General features: G+C 43.8%; 1 protein-coding gene across 2 annotated transcripts in view; it reads left to right on the top strand.

The window, feature by feature from the left end:
* LOC147450001 (uncharacterized) overlaps nucleotides 1–19698 on the top strand; it is a 108226-nt gene extending 88528 nt beyond the window's left edge. For both annotated transcript variants that reach the window (XM_086522346.1, XM_086522347.1), the window contains one exon: nucleotides 19408–19698. In XM_086522346.1, the coding sequence (XP_086378472.1) occupies nucleotides 19408–19503 (96 nt within the window). In that variant the 3' untranslated portion in view covers nucleotides 19504–19698. The remainder of the gene's footprint in view (nucleotides 1–19407) is intronic.
* The last annotated feature ends 403 nt before the right edge of the window (nucleotides 19699–20101 follow it).

Here is a 20101-nt window from a genome sequence, read left to right on the forward strand (position 1 = left end):
CTGTTCGCAATCCGACAAGGTACCAAAATCACGATCCATCATGAAAAAGGTCCTGAAAACTGCAACAGAACATGCCAGAAATGTCGTCCTATGGTCTAAGAACACTCTCCTATGGTCAAAACAACTAAAAACAGTGATTTAAGCGAACCACAACAAAACTGACAATGCTTACACGAGAATGAAAGAGCAAAGAAAGAGGAACACAATGTAAGTTTCGGAATTGAAAACTGATTACCCATTCATTAACTGCGATGATTACAAGTTGGAGCAGCTCGTAGCTTGAGCGTACGTTTTTTGAGTTTCTTCTTCTTCTTTAAAGGTAAGCCTCCTTTTCACATTAAGGTTCTTGACCTTTATACCTAGGGATTTCTAATTGTCAGTGGCCGGCTCACACGGACCTTTACAAATATCATTACAACATTACAACTCAGGGGATTGATCCACTACTCTGTAATTAGGATTTACACAGAGTATCACTATACTAGCTCGGAAAACTAATAGAGTACAAATGTGGTGTTCGGCTACGTGTCCGACCAATTGGGCGCCCGTTCGGTTTGTCCTCAAACAAGTGTTCATCGGCGCCTTTTTGTTTCTATGTCTGTTGCATTGTGATATGCCAATCACTGAATATTCCTTTTTGGATGAGATAGTTATGGGAAGTCAACGACCCAGGATATCAAGAGTTCCGATCTGGAATGAGACACTTATTGGATGAGATTCTTCTGGAAAGCCAACGACCCAGGAAATCAAGAGTTCCGATCTGGAATGAGACACCTTATTGGATGAGATTTTTTTGGGAAGTCAACGACCTTGGAAATCAAGAGTTCCGATTTGGCATGAGAAAACTGAGTGTCCCTCCGATTGTCCCTCGGAGTGACCCTTGGAAATTTTTGAGCTAACTTGAGTTGTTTTGCAGGTATGCTGTAATCGCGGAAGATTACTTTCTTTCAAGAGCGGGCCATGTCACATACTGCTAACGTGTCAAGTCACTGAAGATCAAAGCCAACGTTCAAATGCCGGCCGGGGGGCCTAAATCCTAAGAGAAGCAACGAAAGTATTAGAAGAAGCTCCAATCAACTTAAGGTCCCCGTCCGCTGGGGCCTAAAGTAAAGCAGCCCACATTTTTGAGCTAACTTGAGTTGTTTTGCAGGTATGCTGTAATCGCGGAAGATTACTTTCTTTCAAGAGCGGGCCATGTCACATACTGCTAACGTGTCAAGTCACTGAAGATCAAAGCCAACGTTCAAATGCCGGCCGGGGGGCCTAAATCCTAAGAGAAGCAACGAAAGTATTAGAAGAAGCTCCAATCAACTTAAGGTCCCCGTCCGCTGGGGCCTAAAGTAAAGCAGCCCACACACACACATACAAAAAAAGCGTAGAAGCTGACACGTGGCATCTCGTACAGAATTCCGCATTTTGCGTTTGCTTGCTTGCATGGCAGATTGTACGGATTCTACGTTTTACACTCGTTGCTGACGTGGCAGAGCTGTAGGGATTCCTGCTTTTGCGCTGAGAGCTTTTGAGCACTTGCTCTTGGGCCAATTGCTTTTGAGTTTGAAAGATTTTCATGTAATTGGTTTTAATGGCCAAGGGCCTTTAAATATGAGCCAAGGGCTCATTCTCTGGCACGCTTCAGTGTGAAGGTGTAGTGATTGGAGTACCGGCATTGTACTGAGTTAAAGCAATATAAAGAAATACCGAAAGGGGCGTCAACGTTTGCGGGCAATACTCTCTGGGGTGGATATCCGCCACTCCGTGTTGCGTGTGCTCTCTCTCTCTCTCTCTCTCTCTCTCTCTCTCTCTCTCTCTCTCTCTCTCTCTCTCTCTCTTTCACTTCAATTATTATTTGAAGTGCTTAAAGTTGTTCAGTCTGTTCTTTCCCGTTGGCACGTGGTGCTGTCACAAGGCGGGCACCACGTGCCAATAGAAAAGAACAGACTGAACAAACTTTTAGCACTTCAATAACAACTGAATTGAAAGAGAGAGACGACACGCGACACGGAGTGGCAGAATTCAACCCCAGAGAGTATTGGCCCCAAACCTTGGCGCCCCTTTTGGTATTTCTTTATATTGCATCATCAAAGTACAAGCCAGTACTCCAGACTCTGCACCTTCTCCAGGAAGCATGCCAGAGAACGAGCCCTAGCCTCATATTTAAAGGCCCTTGGCCTAAAAAGCAGTTTACGTGAAAAGCTTTCAAACTCAAAAGCTTCTGGTCCAAAAAGCAATGCCAAAAGCTGCCAGCGTAAATCACGGAAATCCGTATAGCCTGCCACGTCATCATGCCAGCGCAATTTTCGGAAATCAGCCACGCTGTTGTAGCTTTAGGGTTAGGGTTTCCAGAATTAGGGTTTCAACAATTAGGGATTCCAGAATTAGGGTTTCAGCAATTAGGGTTTTTGGCAAAAATTAGGGTTAGGGTTTTCTGCACTCGGGCAACCACGTCATCACTTTGTGACACTTCTTCCGTTGCTTGTTCTGCTTAGGGTTTAGGCCCCTCGGCCGGTAGCTCCGTTCTCCAGTAGGTCGACACGTCAGCAGTTTGTTACATCTCCCCTTCTTGAAAGAGAGTAATCGTCTGCGATTACAGCATATCTGCAAAACAACTCAAGTTAGTTCAAAAGTTTCCGAGGGTCATTCCGAGGGACAATCAATTTGCTCTTTTTAATAAGGAGTAAGCTTCTCCTTTCTTCTCCTTTGATCAAGGAGTTAGCTTCTCCTTTCCGCTGTTTTGATCAAGGAGTTAGCTTCTCCTTTCGTCCAGATCGGAACTTTTGATATTCCGGCGTAGTAAAATTAGCCATCACACCCAGACCGTACTGATCTTCCACGGATGTCTTGATGTACTAAAATTACATACCCAGGCAATCTCATCCAATTAGGAATATTTAGTAATTGGCACATCACAATGCAACACAAATGCTTACATATGCATGTTACAAGACACAACAAACAGCGCTGCTGAGCACTCCCCCGAGACAAACGGTCTGCGGTATGAAGCTACTCAACGACTACCTCGTCACTCCCCCCGTAAATAACCTAAAAAGGTCCGGGCCATGAGCTCAGAGGACTGTACAACCAAACGCTCCCCAGACCGCAGTGTGCGTCGCTTGGAGGTTCAAGCATACAACCAAATGCACCCCAGGCATCTGCCTGCGTCGTTCGGAGGTTTTCTAGCATACAACGAAACGCTCCCCAGGCATCGGCCTGCGTCGTTCCGAGGTACAAACAATACCAAAACAATATTTCTCACTTCTCGAGCCGGGAGTACAAATCACCAATCAATGAAACCAGTATTGAAACCAGAGTCAAACATTTCAAATCGGCACCAAAACAGGTTCAAAACAGATACCATCCATTTCAAACAGATTCCAAACAGGATCACCAAACAAGATCAAACAGAACTCAAACTTAAAAGCAATATCGACATCAGTCGAACTCGAGGAGTCGATTGACTTTCCATCTTGAACCTGCACCAAAAATTAGGGTTAGGTTCCTTCCATGAGGTCGTAGCCGAGCATAGCATGATCCATCAACTCTTGGACAAACAGTGTTTCTTTAGCGGCGATGGTAGTCCCAAGAGATAGCAATCACACCGAACCTCCAAGGTCATCTGATCGTGAAGAGACATCTACTGGGAGATGTCGAGAAACTTCAAGTTATAATCTGCTAGGGTTTCCATGGCAAGCATTTCAGGATACCCCACTCTGCCAGAAGTTGCACTCCGAAGAAAGATGTCAGAAACCATATAACTTCGGGCAAAAATTTTCTTGAAAGCTTGCCAAGTACTTGGAGTATGCTGCTTGGTAGCTGTAGACATCAACATCTGCATGGCACTACTTCTAAGAAAAACAGTGACTTGAAACAAATCTGGATCCTTCTCTTGCAAGTGATCTTGATTGCTTATGTCCTGTAAGACACTGCGGTGAAGACGGGAGCGCGCCCGATGCACGATGAAGTAAGTGTGGGAGTGGCTAATAAGTCCGCGCTCTTTCGTGGGAACGGTATGCTTTCAGAAAAGCACACGCCTGATGCTCTGATACCACTGTCACAAGGCGGGCACCACGTGCCAATAGAAAAGAATAGACTGAATAGCACTTCAATAACAACTGAACTGAAAGAGAGACGCGACACGCGACAGGTTTTATGGTTAGAAATAGGGTTTCTGGCAGATTTTAGGGTTTGCAGGTTTTAGGGTTAGGGTTTGCAGAATAAGGGTTTTCATCAGCAATCAGGATTAGGGTTTTCCTGCATGCTCTCGGGCAGACACGTCATCACTTTGTGACATACCCCCCCTCTTGAAAGCATTGTAATCGCCCTCGATTACGTCTGCAAAATAGACAAAAGCCATAAACCGTCTTAGCAGACACTGATTATTAGTACCTACGTAGTAGGAAAATACATCTAGCACATGTATCAATCGACAGTCACATCAGACGACATCACAGGATATCACTAGACATCACAGGAGATCACATGACATTCAATTCGGATCTTAGACCATGATTTACCGGCAATGTAGCTAGCAATTGCATCTAGATCCAATCGGGACCTCATTGATGTCCGATTGACTAATCCCTATTGCAACCATGTCTATTCGAGATCAATCAGACCAAAATGCTGCAGTCATTTCGTCGATCAGTTCCTGCACTCAAAAGAAGTCAAGAACAAATCAATATCATAATCAGGAATTCCATTTCATAAAGTCATATAGCAGAATACTCTCAGTATCCCTGAAGCTCAAAGAGACATCAGTGACTCTAGTATCTAAATCAAGGCATATGTTGACAAAGGAGCGGAGTGGCTCCCCTCTTGTGCATCCCACTGCATCAGATCTCCGGCCAAGCTGAATTCTGGGTTCTATTTGGAGTAGACTAAGCTAAACCAAAAGCATCGAGGTAAAGTTTCACAATCTGAGGAGTATCTGCTAGGTCCTCCTTCTTCATCCACTTCACATCCAATGCAGGATAGTTCTTGAAATTAACCAAGAACCGCCTTTGGACTTTACCTTTATTCTTCGTATTCTTATGTGCCAAAATCTGTTCAGGAACAAGGATTTCTTCCACTTCGAGTTGCTCATTAGGCTCCCCATCATCAGGCACCCAATCATCCTCCTTCAATTTCAAGTCGCAACGATGGCGATCTGCTGCCTTTTTCTGTCGTTCTTGAGACTTCTGCAAAGTCTCGCGAACCTTTGCAAAAGTCGTATCTAAGTCTCGCGTATATTCATCCGCTTCAAAAACCTTATCTTTCGTGCTCGAAAAGGGTGGAACCTTCGCAGCACCTTCAACAATCTCAAATGGCGCCTTCCCCGTCGAAGGGTGTATCGTGTTATTGTAGGCAAATTCCACCAAAGGTAGGTACTTTTTCCATTGAGTCTTCTGATCTGAGATATAAGACTTCAATAATTTGAGAACCACTGAATTTGCAATCTCAGATTGCCCATCAGTCTGCGGGTGGATCGATGACAGGATCTGCAACCGCGTGCCAATGTTCTTCCAAATTGCCTTCCAAAACAAACTCGTAAATCTGGGGTCCCTGTCAGAGACAATCATCTCAGGCATGCCATGTAATCTGAAAATCTCGGCTACAAACAGTCTCGCTAAGTGATCCGGCTTGATTGTTTTCTTCAGTGGAATGAAATGGGCCTGCTTGCTAAATCTGTCAATAACAGTCCAGATACTATCGTGACCACTCTGTGTCCTCGAGAGATCAAAAATGAAATCCATTGCAATACTTTCACAGGGGCGGGTGGTGGGTATGGGTAAAGGCTGTAACAATCCCTGTGCCTTATGTCTGTCAAACTTGACCTTCTGGCATACTAAGCAACTGCGCACAAACTCTTCCACATCCTTTTTGCGTCTCGGCCAAAAGAAATATCTCTCTACCCCTTTCATGGTGGTAGCAATGCCGCGGTGACCCGTAAAAGGTGGACAGTGGCATTTAGTCATAACCTTTTCCCTCAACGGCTGTGTAACACATAACATGGTTTTTCTCATCAAGTAGCCATCCCGAATGGATTATCCCGCTACTGTCTCTCCATCCCGTATCCGTGTGAAAACATCTGCAAAATCTGTATCTGTGGCATACTGGTCGACCATATCTTCGAAGCTCCTTTGATGTATCGCGGAAATAGCCAGAACCAACAGTTTCCGAGACAACATCTGCCACCACATTCTTTTGTCCCTACACATGGACAATCTGGAAGTGAAACTGTGACATGATGTTCGCCCACCGCATCTGCTTTTCTGAAAGCTGCTTCTGTGACAAGAAGTAGCACAACCTCTGATGGTCTGTAAAGATAGTAAAATCTGCTCCGAGTAGGTAATGCCGCCACTAAGTAAGAGCATGGATAACCGGCAAAAGCTCTTTATCATAAATCTATGCTACGACCACAAGCATCACAATATACTTCAAATGACTTTTGCAAGTCCCTCACAGTCAAAACTGGTCCCGTAGTCAGTTTCTCTTTTAATGTTTGAAAGGCAGTCACCTCTGTGGATCCCCACGAGAAAGGGACTCCTTTCTGTGTCAAGATATGCAGAGGAGAAGCAACCTCTACAAACTTTCGAATGAACCTCCTGTAGTACGAACACATTCCCAAGAAGCTTCTAACTTCATGGACATTCTTCAAATCGGGCCAATCACGGATAGTCTCTATCTTGGCCGGATCCATTTGCACTCCTGCTTCTGAGAGAATGTGTCCCAAAAAGTGTATCTCTGGTAGGAAATATTCACTTTTCTTTGCATTAATCACTAACTTGTGATCTCGTAATGCGTGAAATCTGAAGCAGATGATCTCTATGTTCTGCCTCATTCTTGGAGAAAACAATGACGTCGTCAAAGAAAGTGGCAACAAATAGCCTGTACTCTCGAAAAATTCTGTCCATCATCCGGTTAAATGTCGCAGGAGCATTGGTTAAGCCAAAAGGCATCACCAAAAACTCAAATAACCCCAAAGTCGTCCGAAAAGCTATCTTTAGACGTCTCCCGACGCGATCGTGATCTGATGATATCCACTTTTCAGGTTAATCCTGGTAAAGCAGGAGCATCCCTGTAACGTGTCAAGTATATCATAGGAATCAGAAATCTGTTCTTGATGGTGATTTTGTTGAGAGCTCTATAATCGATGCACATTCTCCAAGATCCATCTTTCTTCAAAACCAACAACACTGGAGAGCAATACGGTGAAGTACTAGGTTGGAGCAGACCCTTTTCCAAGAGGTTTTTCACTTGGTTCATAATCTCTTCATTCTGTGCTTGGCTCACACGGTAAGGTGGCAGGTTCGGTGGTGTGCTTCCAGGTACCAGATCAATGGTATGATGTTCAGGACGAGCAGGTGGTAACTCGCCTGGTAGGCCCTCTGAGAAGCAATCGGCGTGAGTGGAGAAAATCTTGGCGTTCTTTATCAAGTTTAGACATATTTGTCCTATCCTTATCGCTCAATCCTTTCATAAAGATCGAGTAAACAAACAGACTGGATATTATTAATTTAGAAATGGCCGAAGCCGATACAATAGGGACAGACTCGCCCTTCAGTTTAATTTAAGTACAATTGTTTTGCCCTTCTCTGTAGTCAATGTCGCTTTCCTCGCTCGATAATCGACCACGGCGTTGTTCTTGTGGTACCAGGGAATCCCTAAGAGAACATCACAACCCTCCAAAGGCATTATGAATGAAAAAATCCTCATGCCCCAAATACCCTTGACAATGCAACTGAAGTTTGCCAATGCAGGTGTAATGGTTATGTCCCTGCGGGGTGCTGCTAGAAGTGCCTCCGCAAGTGGTCCCATCCGATCGGGAGCGATCTCAAGCCGTGTCGCCAATTCCGGTGAAATGAAGTTGGCCTTGGCTCCTCCATCAAAGAATATCAAGGAGTCTTTATCTTTCACTTTGCCCCAAGCTTGGCAAAGTTCTGTACTCGTCCATGGTGTTGGGATCGGTACCCACAAAATCTTGAACCAGTCCTGTTTTCATCTTGCCTTTTCTGCCACGTTCCTCAGCTGCTCTCGAACTCTCAGGCCTGTCGTCGTCCTTATCATTTTGTCCTTTCTGTGCCTTTTTAGGGCACTTCGCAGAGACATGTCCATGTTCCCCGCATCCAAAGCACTTCCCCTCCTTGATGAAGCGACCTCGCTCCTGAGGAGTAAGTTTGGGTCGTGTATCCTTCTTCTTTGGGTTGCCCTTTTTCTTTCTACTTTCATTCCCAGAAGTCTGTTCGGCTTGTTGTGTCATGGCCTCTTCTGTGGGGTAGGTCAAACTGCCAGAGTGAATGGCAAAGCCCCGCTTCGCATGACTCATCAACTCCTGAATAGAAGCTGACTTCTGTTCTAAGCAGTGATCTCGGATCTCTGTAGGTAGACCCAAGGTGAACCGTCACTCTGTTCTCTGAACGAGATCTTCTTGAATGAAGAGGCGGGTAGAAAAGAGCTCCAGAAATCTCTCACAGTAAGCATTTATTGTATCTCTCTTGGTCATCCGAAGATTGTTCCAAGCAGCTCGTATATCGCGTTCATACTCTTGCGTCAACCAAGAAGAAATAAAAAGCTTCTTAAATTTCAGCCATTTAACTGGCGCAATCTTGTTTAAAAGAAATGTGGACCACCAAGTGCGAGCATTCCCCTTAAAGTAAGAGGCAGCTCTCCGAATCTTGGAGTGCGTTGAGTAGCGTCCTCCCGCGAAAGCGATGTCAAACTGCTGTATAAAAGACAAAGCCTTCGAAGCAGCTGAGTATCCTGAAAAAGTGTCAAATTTGATCGAGTGTCCACCTTCCTTAAACTCTCGACTTTCTTGCTTTTATCTTCCAGAAAGTCATACTGGTTGGCTTTATAAAAATTCTTCTTGCTCGCATAAAAGTTTCCATCATCGGAGTCTGAACTGTCTGTAAATGAGTCCTCAGGAGAACTCTCAGTCACTTGGCGAGATTTAGACTTCTTTTCCTTTTTCTTGCCCTTTCCGAAGCGTTGTTTCTTGCTTCGCTTTTTGCCTTTTCTATCTTCTTCGCTGGAATCTGAAGAGCTAGAAGAACTGTCAGAAGAAGAAGAAGAAGAAGAACTGTGTACTCCTTCAAATGAACACGCTTCTTCTTTTTCTTTGCTTTGTCAAATGTCGATTGTTGACCCAAATAACACAGGAAGTCAGTGCCTTTCTTCTGCTTTTTGCCGTGCTTTTTAGCTTTCTTTTGCGCGTCAAAAAGCTGAGCAATCTGTGCATCAACCACCTCTTCTAATTCCTTCTTTGAATATTGCTTGTGATCAGAAGGTTTCTTGAGAGCGTGTGTCGGGGCTGATGTGGTTTTCATCCAGTGCGCATGCACTTCCTGAAAAGAAGTCTCGCTCATATATTTTGCCAATTTCAGATCCTTCGTAAAACTGAGCATCATCTTTGTTGCAATGCTGATCAATTGACGACGCTTCATCTCTCTTTGCTCCGCCTGAGTAGGCCGAGGTGGGCCATACTCTCTGCCTGAATCTTCGTTGTGATCTCTGCCCGCATCTCCAGATGCAGAGGGAGTTGACTGATCCTTGCGTGAAGCCATAGGTGCCGCGGAAAAAAAAAATGGGTATCGAATTTCCCATAGAAGAGAAATCGGCCGTGCTCTAATACCACTGTAACAGACTTGGACACTCCAAGTCAAGAATCAATCACCACAGCACCAAATAACCACTTCAAAACAATCCACAGATCACAATAGATTTGCACTAACCCGGCGGAGTTCCGTGCCTAGAGATATTGGCCCCAAAGACTGGCGCCCCTTTTGGTATTTCTTTATGTATTAATCAATGTCAAAGTACAAGAGAGCGGTTAGGGTTTCACTCTCAGACTCTGCGTCCAGATGCCCTGCAGAGTGAGCCCTCACCGCTTATTTAAATTTTACAGGGGATGCCCAAAAGCAGAGCCCCAAAAGCTTCAGTTAAAAGCAAAAATTCTCTCTCTCTCTCTCTCTCTCTCTCTCTCTCTCTCTCTCTCTCTCTCTCTCTCTCTCTCTCTCTCTCTCTCAAGAGAGTAAAAATAAAGTAAATGAGTTCTCTCTCACAAACTCCAAATTGCGTAGCCAAAACCTGGCAATTTGCGTCGCTGGGCTGTATTTCCGTACGGTGACACGTCAGCTTGCCAGCGCATTTTCCGAAAATCTGCTTTTTTGTTACTAGGGTTAGGGTTAGGGTTTAGGACAGTTTTTAGGGTTAGGGTTTTGGCAGATTTTAGAGTTTGCAGGTTTTAGGGTTAGGGTATGCAGAATTAGGGTTTTCCCGCATGCTCTCGGGTAGACATAGCATCACTTTGTGACATATGACCAAGGGACGAGGGGCCCAAGGGACACAGATCTTAAAACTTGTGTAGAAGTGTGCTGACGTGGCAGTTGTACAGACGCCACAGATCGTGCTGACTGCTGACATGGTTGTACGGATTTACGCAGGCTGCGTTGACTGTTTTTGATAGCTTTCGGGACTGAGTTGCTTTTGAGTTTTCATGCTTTTGGAGCTTGCTTTTAGGACCCCTTGTAATGTTTATAAGTGACCCAAGGGGGCTCACTTCTCAGAGCATGTGGACGCAGAGTCTGAGAGCGAGCACTCACGGGAGTTGTACTTTGCTCAAAGATTAATATAAAAGAAATACCGAAAGGGGCGCCAGTCTTTGAAGCCAAGCTCTCTTGGCATGGAACTACGCCGGGCCGTGTCGACTCTTGAATTGTGAATTGTTTTGAAGTGAATCTCTGTTGCGTCGCGACAAAATCTAGACTTGGGGTGTCCAAGTTTGTTATAGTGGTATCAGAGCCCGACCAATTTCTCTTCTACCCAGAGATCCGATTCTTTTTCTCGCGGCACCTATAGATTTTGAAAAGAATAAATCGACCTCTTCTGCAACAGCTGAGGCGAGAGGAGGCAATACGAAAAATTCAAGCGACTTAGCAAAAGATGAGTACGGACCTCGGCCCATACAGTATGAACTCTTGGAGATGCAACATTGATAGCAAGTTGACGAGTGCACAAAGTAGATGCTTCAGTTTGCCAGGGATCCCCAATTTGTAAAATTTTTGACCCAGCAGTCGATGATTGAAGTGCATACTCAGTGGCAAAAAGCCACTGAACCACCAATCGAAGAAGCCATTGAAGAAGCAATTGAAGAAGTGCAAGAAGGGGACTGACTACCCCGATTACCTAGGCCGTCAATCTTCTTTTGCATCTGCACGAAAACAGAAGAAGCAATTGAAGAAGTGCAAGAAGGGGACTGACTACCCCGATTACCTAGGCCGTCAATCTTCTTTTGCATCTGCACGAAAACAGAAGAAGCGTGCGTTTTGAAGGACCACCTAGTTCTTCTTCCTTTTCTTTTGACAGTTCTAGCTCTTCCTCTTCCGACTCGAGCGAGGAGGACAGAAAGGGCAAGAAGCGAAACAAAAAGCAACGCTTTGGAAACAACAAGAAAAAGGCAAAGAAGATCAGATTCCGACCAGTTTCTGATAATTCTATGGAGGAGTCATCCTCTGACAGTTCGGACTCTGACGATCACATGTTTTATATGAAGAAGAAGCACTTTTACAGAGCCAACCAGTACGATTTCCTCAGAAGATAAGAGCAAGAAGTCAAAGGAATTTAAAGAGGGTTGACAGTCAATAAAATTTGAATCCTTTTCTGGATTCCGAGATGCTCCGAGAGCTTTGGCTTTCATTCAACAGTTTGACATAGCCTTCTCTGGACGGCATTATTCAGAGCACTCAAAGATCAAGAGGGCCGCATCGTTTTTAAAGGGAATGCTCGAACATGGTGGTCCACTCTTCTTCTGAGGAAAGAAGCCCCAGTTAAGTGGTTGAAGTTCAAATGGCTCTTTATTTCTTCTTGGTTGACCTAGGAGTACGAACGAGATGTGAGAACCGCTTGGAGCCATCTTTGGATGACCAAGGGTGATAGTTTGAACGCGTATTGCGAGAGGTTTTGGGATTCTTTTCTACCGACCTCTTCATTTAAGAAGGTCACCTTTAAAGAACAGATTGAGCCGTTTTGGTGCGGACTCCCTACAGAGATCCGAGATTACTGCCTTGAACAAAGTCAGAGTCTATACAACAAGTAATGGGACATGCCAAACGGGTCTCGATACGTTCGGGGAATTTGACCTACCCCGCTGATGAAATTTCGACTAAGAGGACCAGACAGACCTTGACCAATAAGTAAGAGGACCAGACAGGCCAATGAAATTTTGACTAAGAGGACCAGACAGACCTTGACGTGGCAGCTTACAGATCTCTCTAAAAAGCGCTAACAACATCTATAAATTGTGCTGGTTGTTTTCGGCAGCTTTTGCTACAGTTGCTTTTGATTTTGGAGTTTAAACTGATCTTGGGACTCTGCTTAAGGGCCTCACTTCTCAGGCATTTGGACGTAGAGACTAAGAGTGAGCACCTACGGGCTCTTTGTACTTTGCACACAGATTAATATAAAATTAAATACCGGAAGGGGCACCAATCTTTGGGGCCAATACCTCTTGGCACGGAACTACAATGGGCCGTGCCGTCTCTTGTAAACTGTTTTGAAGTAAATCTCTACTGTGTCGTGGTAGAATCTCGACTTGGGGTGTCCAAGTTTGTTACAGTGGTATCAGAGCACGACCGATTTCTCTTCTGCCGAGAAATCCAATCTCTTATTTCGCGACACATATGGATTCCGGAAAGAATAATCGACTTTTTCTGCATCTGTTGATGCGGGAGGAGATCGTGCAAAAGATTTTAACGATTTTACAGAGAAAGAGTACAGGCCACCTCAGCCTACTTAGTACGAACTTCAAGAGATGAAACGTTGACAGCTGGTTGACGTGGTTGACGAGTGCACAAAGCAGATGATCAAATTTGCGAAAGACCCTCAGTTTGCAAAATTTTTGTCTCAGTAATCCATCGCTGAAGTGCACACTCAGTGGCAGAAAGCCACCGAACCACCAATCAAACCGGCACTCAAGAAACCTTCTTCTCCAAGGATGTGTTCAGACTCGGATCAATCAGCTTTTGGATGTCAAAAATCAATCCAAAAAGCAAGTGAAAAAGCGCAAGAAGGGGATTGACTACCCTAGTTACGTGTGCCACACACTGCTGACGTGTCAAAGCCTAAAGAATGGAGACAACTTACAGATGCCAGCCGAGGGGCCTAAACCCTAAGAAGAACAAGTAGCAGAAGAAGAAGAAGGCTTGTCTTCAGGAGATCAAAAATGAAATCCATAGCAATACTTTCCCAGGGACGGGTGGGAATGGGTAAAGGTTGTAACAATCTATGTGCCTTATGCCTGTCAAACTTGACCTTCAGGCATACTAAACAACTGTGTACAAAGTCGTCTACATCCTTCTTGATGTCACAAAAATACGGAAGCGTAAACTGACTTTTAATTGTACTTCAAATACTCAAGAGAATTAGATAGAGAGAGAGAAAGCTTGACACCTCATTGGGGACCAGAAGATGGGATGGTCCCCCCCTATAAAGAGATTATCTTTATTACTAAGGGAGAATCTTTACAAGCACAGGAACGGGGCAATAGCCCGTCCCCTATTCTTTCTTTTCTGTTTCTGACTGAGAGAGTGCAAAAGCTACTCTCTGAATACTGAGAGGATTTTCCCTCTGCTATGAGATTTTGGGAAGCTCTCGAAAACGAGAGTCTATCTTCCGTAAAACTCAACGTAAGCTCTCGAAAAAGAGAGTCTACCTTCCGCTAACTGTGTCCCTTTATGCATAATCATTCCTGCAATAAAAACAAGGGAGAAACACGCAAAATGGAGGCACATATGCTTGCTGTAATTTTCTGCACATAACCTGAAAATGTTACTTGAGCACCTTTCAATGCCAAAATAGAGACCTTTTCGTGATGGAATTGCACCAAACTTTGTGTATGCATAGTGTAGGTAGAGAAGAACTAGATTCTATGTGTACTTTGCTGAAATTCACCCTAAAAGAGATGATTAAGGGTTGGAAAAAGAGAATTTACGGCCACCACACTCTACGAAGAGAGTGCCTTCTGCAACTTCTCGCGATGAAACTTCACCAAAAGCTGGCTATGGCTATGAGAACCCTTGTTCTAAACAATGGGAGCACGAGGCCACCACATATGTCGCAAGGGGCTGCTCTCAAGCTTCCATGGAGGGCTCCAATGCGTAGAGAATACTCACAATAAGGGGTAGGAGCACTGCCAGCACTGAGATATGGGGGAGGAGGTGCTCTTATCAAGCTAGCAGGAAGAGGGGGCGCTAGGAAGAGAGAGAGGGTGAGAGTGAGAGTGAGAGTGAGAGAGCTAGAGCTAGTTTTGCATTGGTAAGTGTGTCAAGTGGCACACTTAATAACTTTAAAACCATTCAACTTTCACATTTGAAAGTCCCTAGGCTATTAATGAAATGTGCAAATTAACTCACAACTGCACATACAGATGCTATTAATGAAATGTTAACTGCTCCCAGCACAATGCCGTACCGACACTGCTCTGGCTTACCTGTTCACACTTGTCTGGCCATTTGGTCCAACACCAACCATTTAAAATAATTCAATCGACTTATCCTAAGGCCGTAAAAATAATTCAAGCCTTAGGGTTACTGTTGTTCTAAGGACCCATCTCATTCCTGTGCTTGCACTAGCGCGCGTATTTTTGTGAGCCTGAAATCTGAGGCTACTATCTACCCCTTCATTGAGAAGTCGATTTCCCAATCACTAGGGCTTCAGGGTATTTTTTGTTAGGGTCTCTCTGAGGTGCTCTGTTCCCAAACTTGGGCGCACCTGAGGCCCCAGAACTGCTAGATCTAATCTGATGTGCACACAACTAGTTAGATAATTATTTTCTCCTAAATAAATTAATTATTTACAAGGTCTGACTTTATTTACATCCCTCTTGGTTCTAAACAGTTGACATCAACTGTAGAGCGTCAACATAACTGTGCAAGATGTCTGGGTAGTCCTTGAGATCGGACTCAGTCATCCACTTTGCATCTAAAGGGGTGTAATTCTTGAACTTGACTAAATACTTTCGATGTAGGTTCCCGCACTTTAGTTGTCTCTGAGAGAGGTGTATTATCTGTTCAGGTTGAAGAATTTCCTCAGTCTCTTCGACTTCTGGAGGATCTTCTTGTACTGGCGCCATTGGAGGAGGACCAACATATGGTCGGAGGAGACTTACATGAAAAGCATTATGGATGCGCCAATGAGAAGGCAAATCCAATCTAAAAGTCACATCATTGACTTTATCTGTAATCTCGAAAGGGAGTAAAATCTATGGGAAAGTTTAAAATCTTTCCCTTTTCTGATTCGCTTTTTCAATCGATCTTTCTCAAACCGAAGCAGGACATTCGTAGGATAATACGCTATATCGTCAACAAGCAATATTCTGGAACAAAGAATGTGGTTGCAGATGCTCTCTCCAGGCATCCAAAGATCAATGCAATGACAACTATCTATCATGAGGAACTAGAATCTCTCCACAAGAGATTCGTAGGTGCCGACTTTCGTAGGCTATGGCGTGACCCTCTTGGTTCAAAACTGCTCCTACACAATCTCTAGATGCATCAGAGTACACCTCGAAAGGTTTGCGAAGGTTAGGGACGGTGAGAACAAGTCCGTGACTAAGTAGGTACTTACGCTTTTCAAAAGCTTGTTTTTGTCCAAGCCCCCAATGGAATGGAATCTGCTGCTTTGTCAGATCATGGAGAGGACCCGCTATGACGGCAAAGGCTCGAATGAAACGCCGATAATACGAACAGAGGTTGGAAAACTTCGTACGTCATGTACTGTAGTTGGCGTAGGCCATTCTACAACTGCTTGAATCTTATCAGGGCCCATTCTCACCTGGTTGTGAGATACTATATGGCCCAAGTAGTAAATTTCTTTTAAAAAGAACTCTCTTCTTAGCATTCACAAATAATTTGTGTTTGCGTAATTCTTCAAACACTAATGCGAGATGCTTATAGTGTTCGTCTTCCGTCTCTGAGAAGATTAAGACGTCATCAAAGAAAATGCCTGTAAATCTTCTATATGAGTGAAAGATTCTATCTATCATTCTGTTGAATGTGGCTGGTGCATTAGTGAGTCCAAAAGGCATCACTAAGAATTCATACAACCCGAAGGTTGTTTTAAATGAAGTCTTATGCACATCCTGAGGAGCTATGCGGATTTGATGATACGCGCTCTTCAAGTCTATATGACTAAAGATACTTGCTCCTTGTAACTTATCAAGAATGCCATGAATCCGAGCGATTGGTTCTTGATTGTGATCTTGTTTAGAGATCTATAGTCTATGCACATGCGGAATGTGCCATCCTTTTTCTGTACTAGCAAGACAGGTGAACAATATGGAGAAGTACTAGGCCTTATTAAGCCCTTCTTCAAAAGTTCGTTAACGTGTTTGAGGATTTCCTCTTGCTGCATTAGACTAACTTGATAAGGGGGCTGATTTGGAGGAGAGCTTCCTTGGATCAAATCAATGGTATGATCCTCAAGTTGAGAAGGTGGGAGTTCATTTGGAAGTTCATCTATAAAACAATCTTCAAAACTTTCTAATAACTTAATTCTTTTTTGCTCTAAAGAGAAAGAAAGTTGTGAAGCATACACATCTCTCTCTCTCTTGCAAAAATTAAGTACGCTGAAACACACTTTTTCATTACTTTCTTGATTGCAATGCGATTGACGATGGGGATACGCCAATCACTTGCATCTGCAAGTACAAGATAATGCTTTCCTTTATGATCAAAGGATAAAGTTTTCTGAACATAATCAGGAATGGGATGTATCTTGTAGTGCCAAGGCATTCCCAAGATGACATCACACGCTTCAAGAAGCCAGCATTAATGGCGCACACAACCCGCCATGAAGTTTGTTGACCCCGCTATAGGCGGCTCTCCATTACCTGAAAGACTCTTGATCTTTGTAGTTGTCGCCTTCAAATTCAGCTTCCCTATGATTGGAGTAGAATTGAAGTTCTGTCCTTTGAAAGCAGATTGTGCTTGAATAGAAACTCCAAAATGGTTGGGCTGTAAATTCAGGTCATCGACTAGCTTTGTAGAGATAAAATTGTCTGTACTGTCAGGATCAAATAGAATGAGAGCCCGTTGGTTGTTGATGCTACCCCATGCTTTGAGAAGAGCTCTTTCTTTTCCATCCTTGGTTGTATTCCCTTGTACATCTGGGACTGCATTGGAAGAAGGTGGTTGCGGGGTTTTGGTAGGGCAATCACCCTTCATATGTCCAATTTGTCCACACTTGAAGCATCTTCCTTCGCTGATGTAGGTTCTCAATTCAACAGGAGAGAGATATTTCCCTTTCTTGAGCTGATTTGGCTTTGCTTCTGCATCGGAGGCGGTTCTTTTCTTCTTTTGAGAAGAAGAAGTAGAGGTAGATTGTTGACGAAGAGCCTTCTGCTTGGCATGATAGGTGCTTTGCTCAATCTTCCTGGGAGTACCCTTGTCATGTATTCCATCAGCTATGCGAGATGATTCCATAAGTATCTGCAAGTTACCTCGAGGTTAAGGCTTCATAGCCTTTTGCAAGGCTTCATGCAATCCTGCTTCGAGTTTGATTTTTGCTTGGAAGGAGGTTACAATTCATTTATCAAACAACAGTGGGAAGGGAATTTGCTTCGATTGGAGTATTTATTGGATTCGGGCATTCTCTCTTACTTTGGTTGACCGTTCGCCTTGCCAGACATACTTTCTCTCTTGTCGTGGCCTTCGAGTAGTTGATGATGTGGTTGATGAGTCGGGCTACACTTTTCACTTTTCCCTTGCCGCTCGACGTTTTGGATTGAGTATAGATTACCGTCAGCTTTGGAGAGCTCTTCAGCACATGCTGTTTGACTATTTGCCCATCCCGCCCGTTGCTGATGGTGCTCGCATGTCTGATTGGTTGTTTCGGGACTCGCCCTTTGAGGCTATGTTTGCTAGACAGGTACACGCTCTTCTTCTACCACGGTCTTGGATTGCTGACCATTGTAATGTCCTATGGGCAATGAACAAATCAGGGAAGAAGCCACTCTTTGCCCTTTGGAAGAGCCACTTGCCTTTGAAGGAGCGATTGTTTCTTTGGCAATGCTTGCTTGGAGTTCTCCCGGTGGGCTCATTTCTCAGTGCATGTGATATCTGCTCTCCTCGGTGAGTCTGCTGCTCGACTGTGGAAGAGTTTGTTAATCACCTGCTTTGGGATTGCTGCATTACTAGAGATTTTCTTCGCCTCATAGCAGCTTGTATGCGGATCTGTTTCCCCTCTACGGTCTTCCACAAAAGGTTTTGGGCTTTTGGCATTCTTCCGCGTTCCTTATAGCGATTTGTGGTCTTCTTTATGTGGGTGAAATTTTGGGCCTATTGGATCTTGTGGCGTCAACGTAACGACTGCATGTTCCTTCGCTTTGATGCAGATCCCTTTCAGTTTTTCAAGCTTTCCCTTCGGCAATCTTTATGTTTTGCATGGGAAGTTGGTGATATCACGATGCATCAGCTTTCCTATGAATGATCTTTTCTGTGTGTTTTCCTTGCCTTGAGGTTTCCCACTAGTAAATTAATCCCAAAGATTTACAACAAAAAAATGTGTGCGCGCGTGTGCGTGCATCAGTGTATACCATGACTGTCATGAGTTACGACTTTGCGCTCTAGGTTACTCTTCTTGGATGTATGTAGGAGTCGACGTGTGCATGGGCACATGCACACATCCTCTCTCGCTTCCTCTCTCTCTCATATTTATTTATTTGTGCAAGAAACATCCATCCGTAAGTCTTAAAATCTGCCAATGGGCTACGTCACCTTGATCACGAGGGAAAAGTGAACAGATAGGGAAAGACTCTCCCACGATGAAGGGAAAGAACTATACATGGGAGGGTAAAAATGCCGAAGCAAGAGGCCTTTTAGTTTCAGTGGGTACCATGCCCCACTATAAAGAAAGGTTCTAGCCATCACAAGCTAAAGAAGGCCTGGCGCTGTCTCTCAGCCCTGTATACATACACTCGTCAGCAGCTGGAAATGCATCTGCATTAAGCTGATCTTTTGACCATGCAGTCTTAGCCATGAAGCTATGATATGAGTTTAGACCAATCGCCTTAGATTATGGAACAGCATTAGAGGAGTGACAAAGTATATAGAAATGTGTGTGTAGGATAAAAACAACCATTTTCCAGTAAAATCTACTGAAAAGCATTTGAAAAGACCTCAAAAGCCGCTTCCAACCTCATAACTCGTGTGCATGAGACCACATGGTCTTGGAGATTTAAAAGAGTCATCAAGCTTTAAGAAAACACTTTACAAAAGTTTTGTGACAATTATGTTTTCTAGAGTCCAGTTGCGGTGATGTGTAGATCTTTGTGGGTTTCTAAGTTGTCGTTGTCATAGTTTTAAGTTTTAGCAGAATTCTTGTCCCATTGACATCTGAATTTTTGTGCGGGTATGTGATGATTTTCGTGTGATACAGTTGGAAAGCTTGCTGTTGCAGCCTCCCACAAACAACAGCCTGTTACAGCTGAAAGGCGTAGAGGAGGATTGTGCCATCCACAGTCGGAATGTATGAAAGACAGTCTCCCCTGTTGAGAACAAGACATGTATATATGTCAATATCTCCATTTTATACACCTTTTGACTTAATTTTTCAGGCAAGGCTGAATTCTTAAATATTTGATGCCTTTGCATGGTACATATTTTGATGCTTGACAGTTTATTGTCATCATGTTCTTTACCTGTAAAAGTATGTTCTGAGTGAAACAAAGGTGCGTCAATTTAGGGTTAGAAAGACTGTCGAGGACCTTCGTTACCATTGTTGATCTCTGTGTCATCCACTTTTGATGTCTAGCAGAGAGAGCAGCAGCAGCTTCATAAGGTCAGAACAGTCTAAACTTACGAATTATGAGAGAAGTTTTACATGAGCATAATAAGTTAAAGAAGCTTACTTAACTAAGACTTGAAACAAGTAAACTTTAAACAAACAATGATAAGACATCACATAGATTTTATCCTTGAAATTAGAACCCACCCTACAACTTCTAAAAGAACAAATTCTTAAATCTTAGTGAAAGACAAGGACTAGGATTGAATACTATTACGAAATTACCTTGAAACAAGACACAATCAATTTAGTACAAAGTTGACAGCTTCACAATATACAGTTACCA

The sequence above is a fragment of the Adiantum capillus-veneris genome, chromosome 10, assembly GCF_014529385.1.
Source record: "Adiantum capillus-veneris isolate H3 chromosome 10, ASM1452938v2, whole genome shotgun sequence".
Lineage (NCBI taxonomy): Eukaryota > Viridiplantae > Streptophyta > Polypodiopsida > Polypodiales > Pteridaceae > Adiantum > Adiantum capillus-veneris.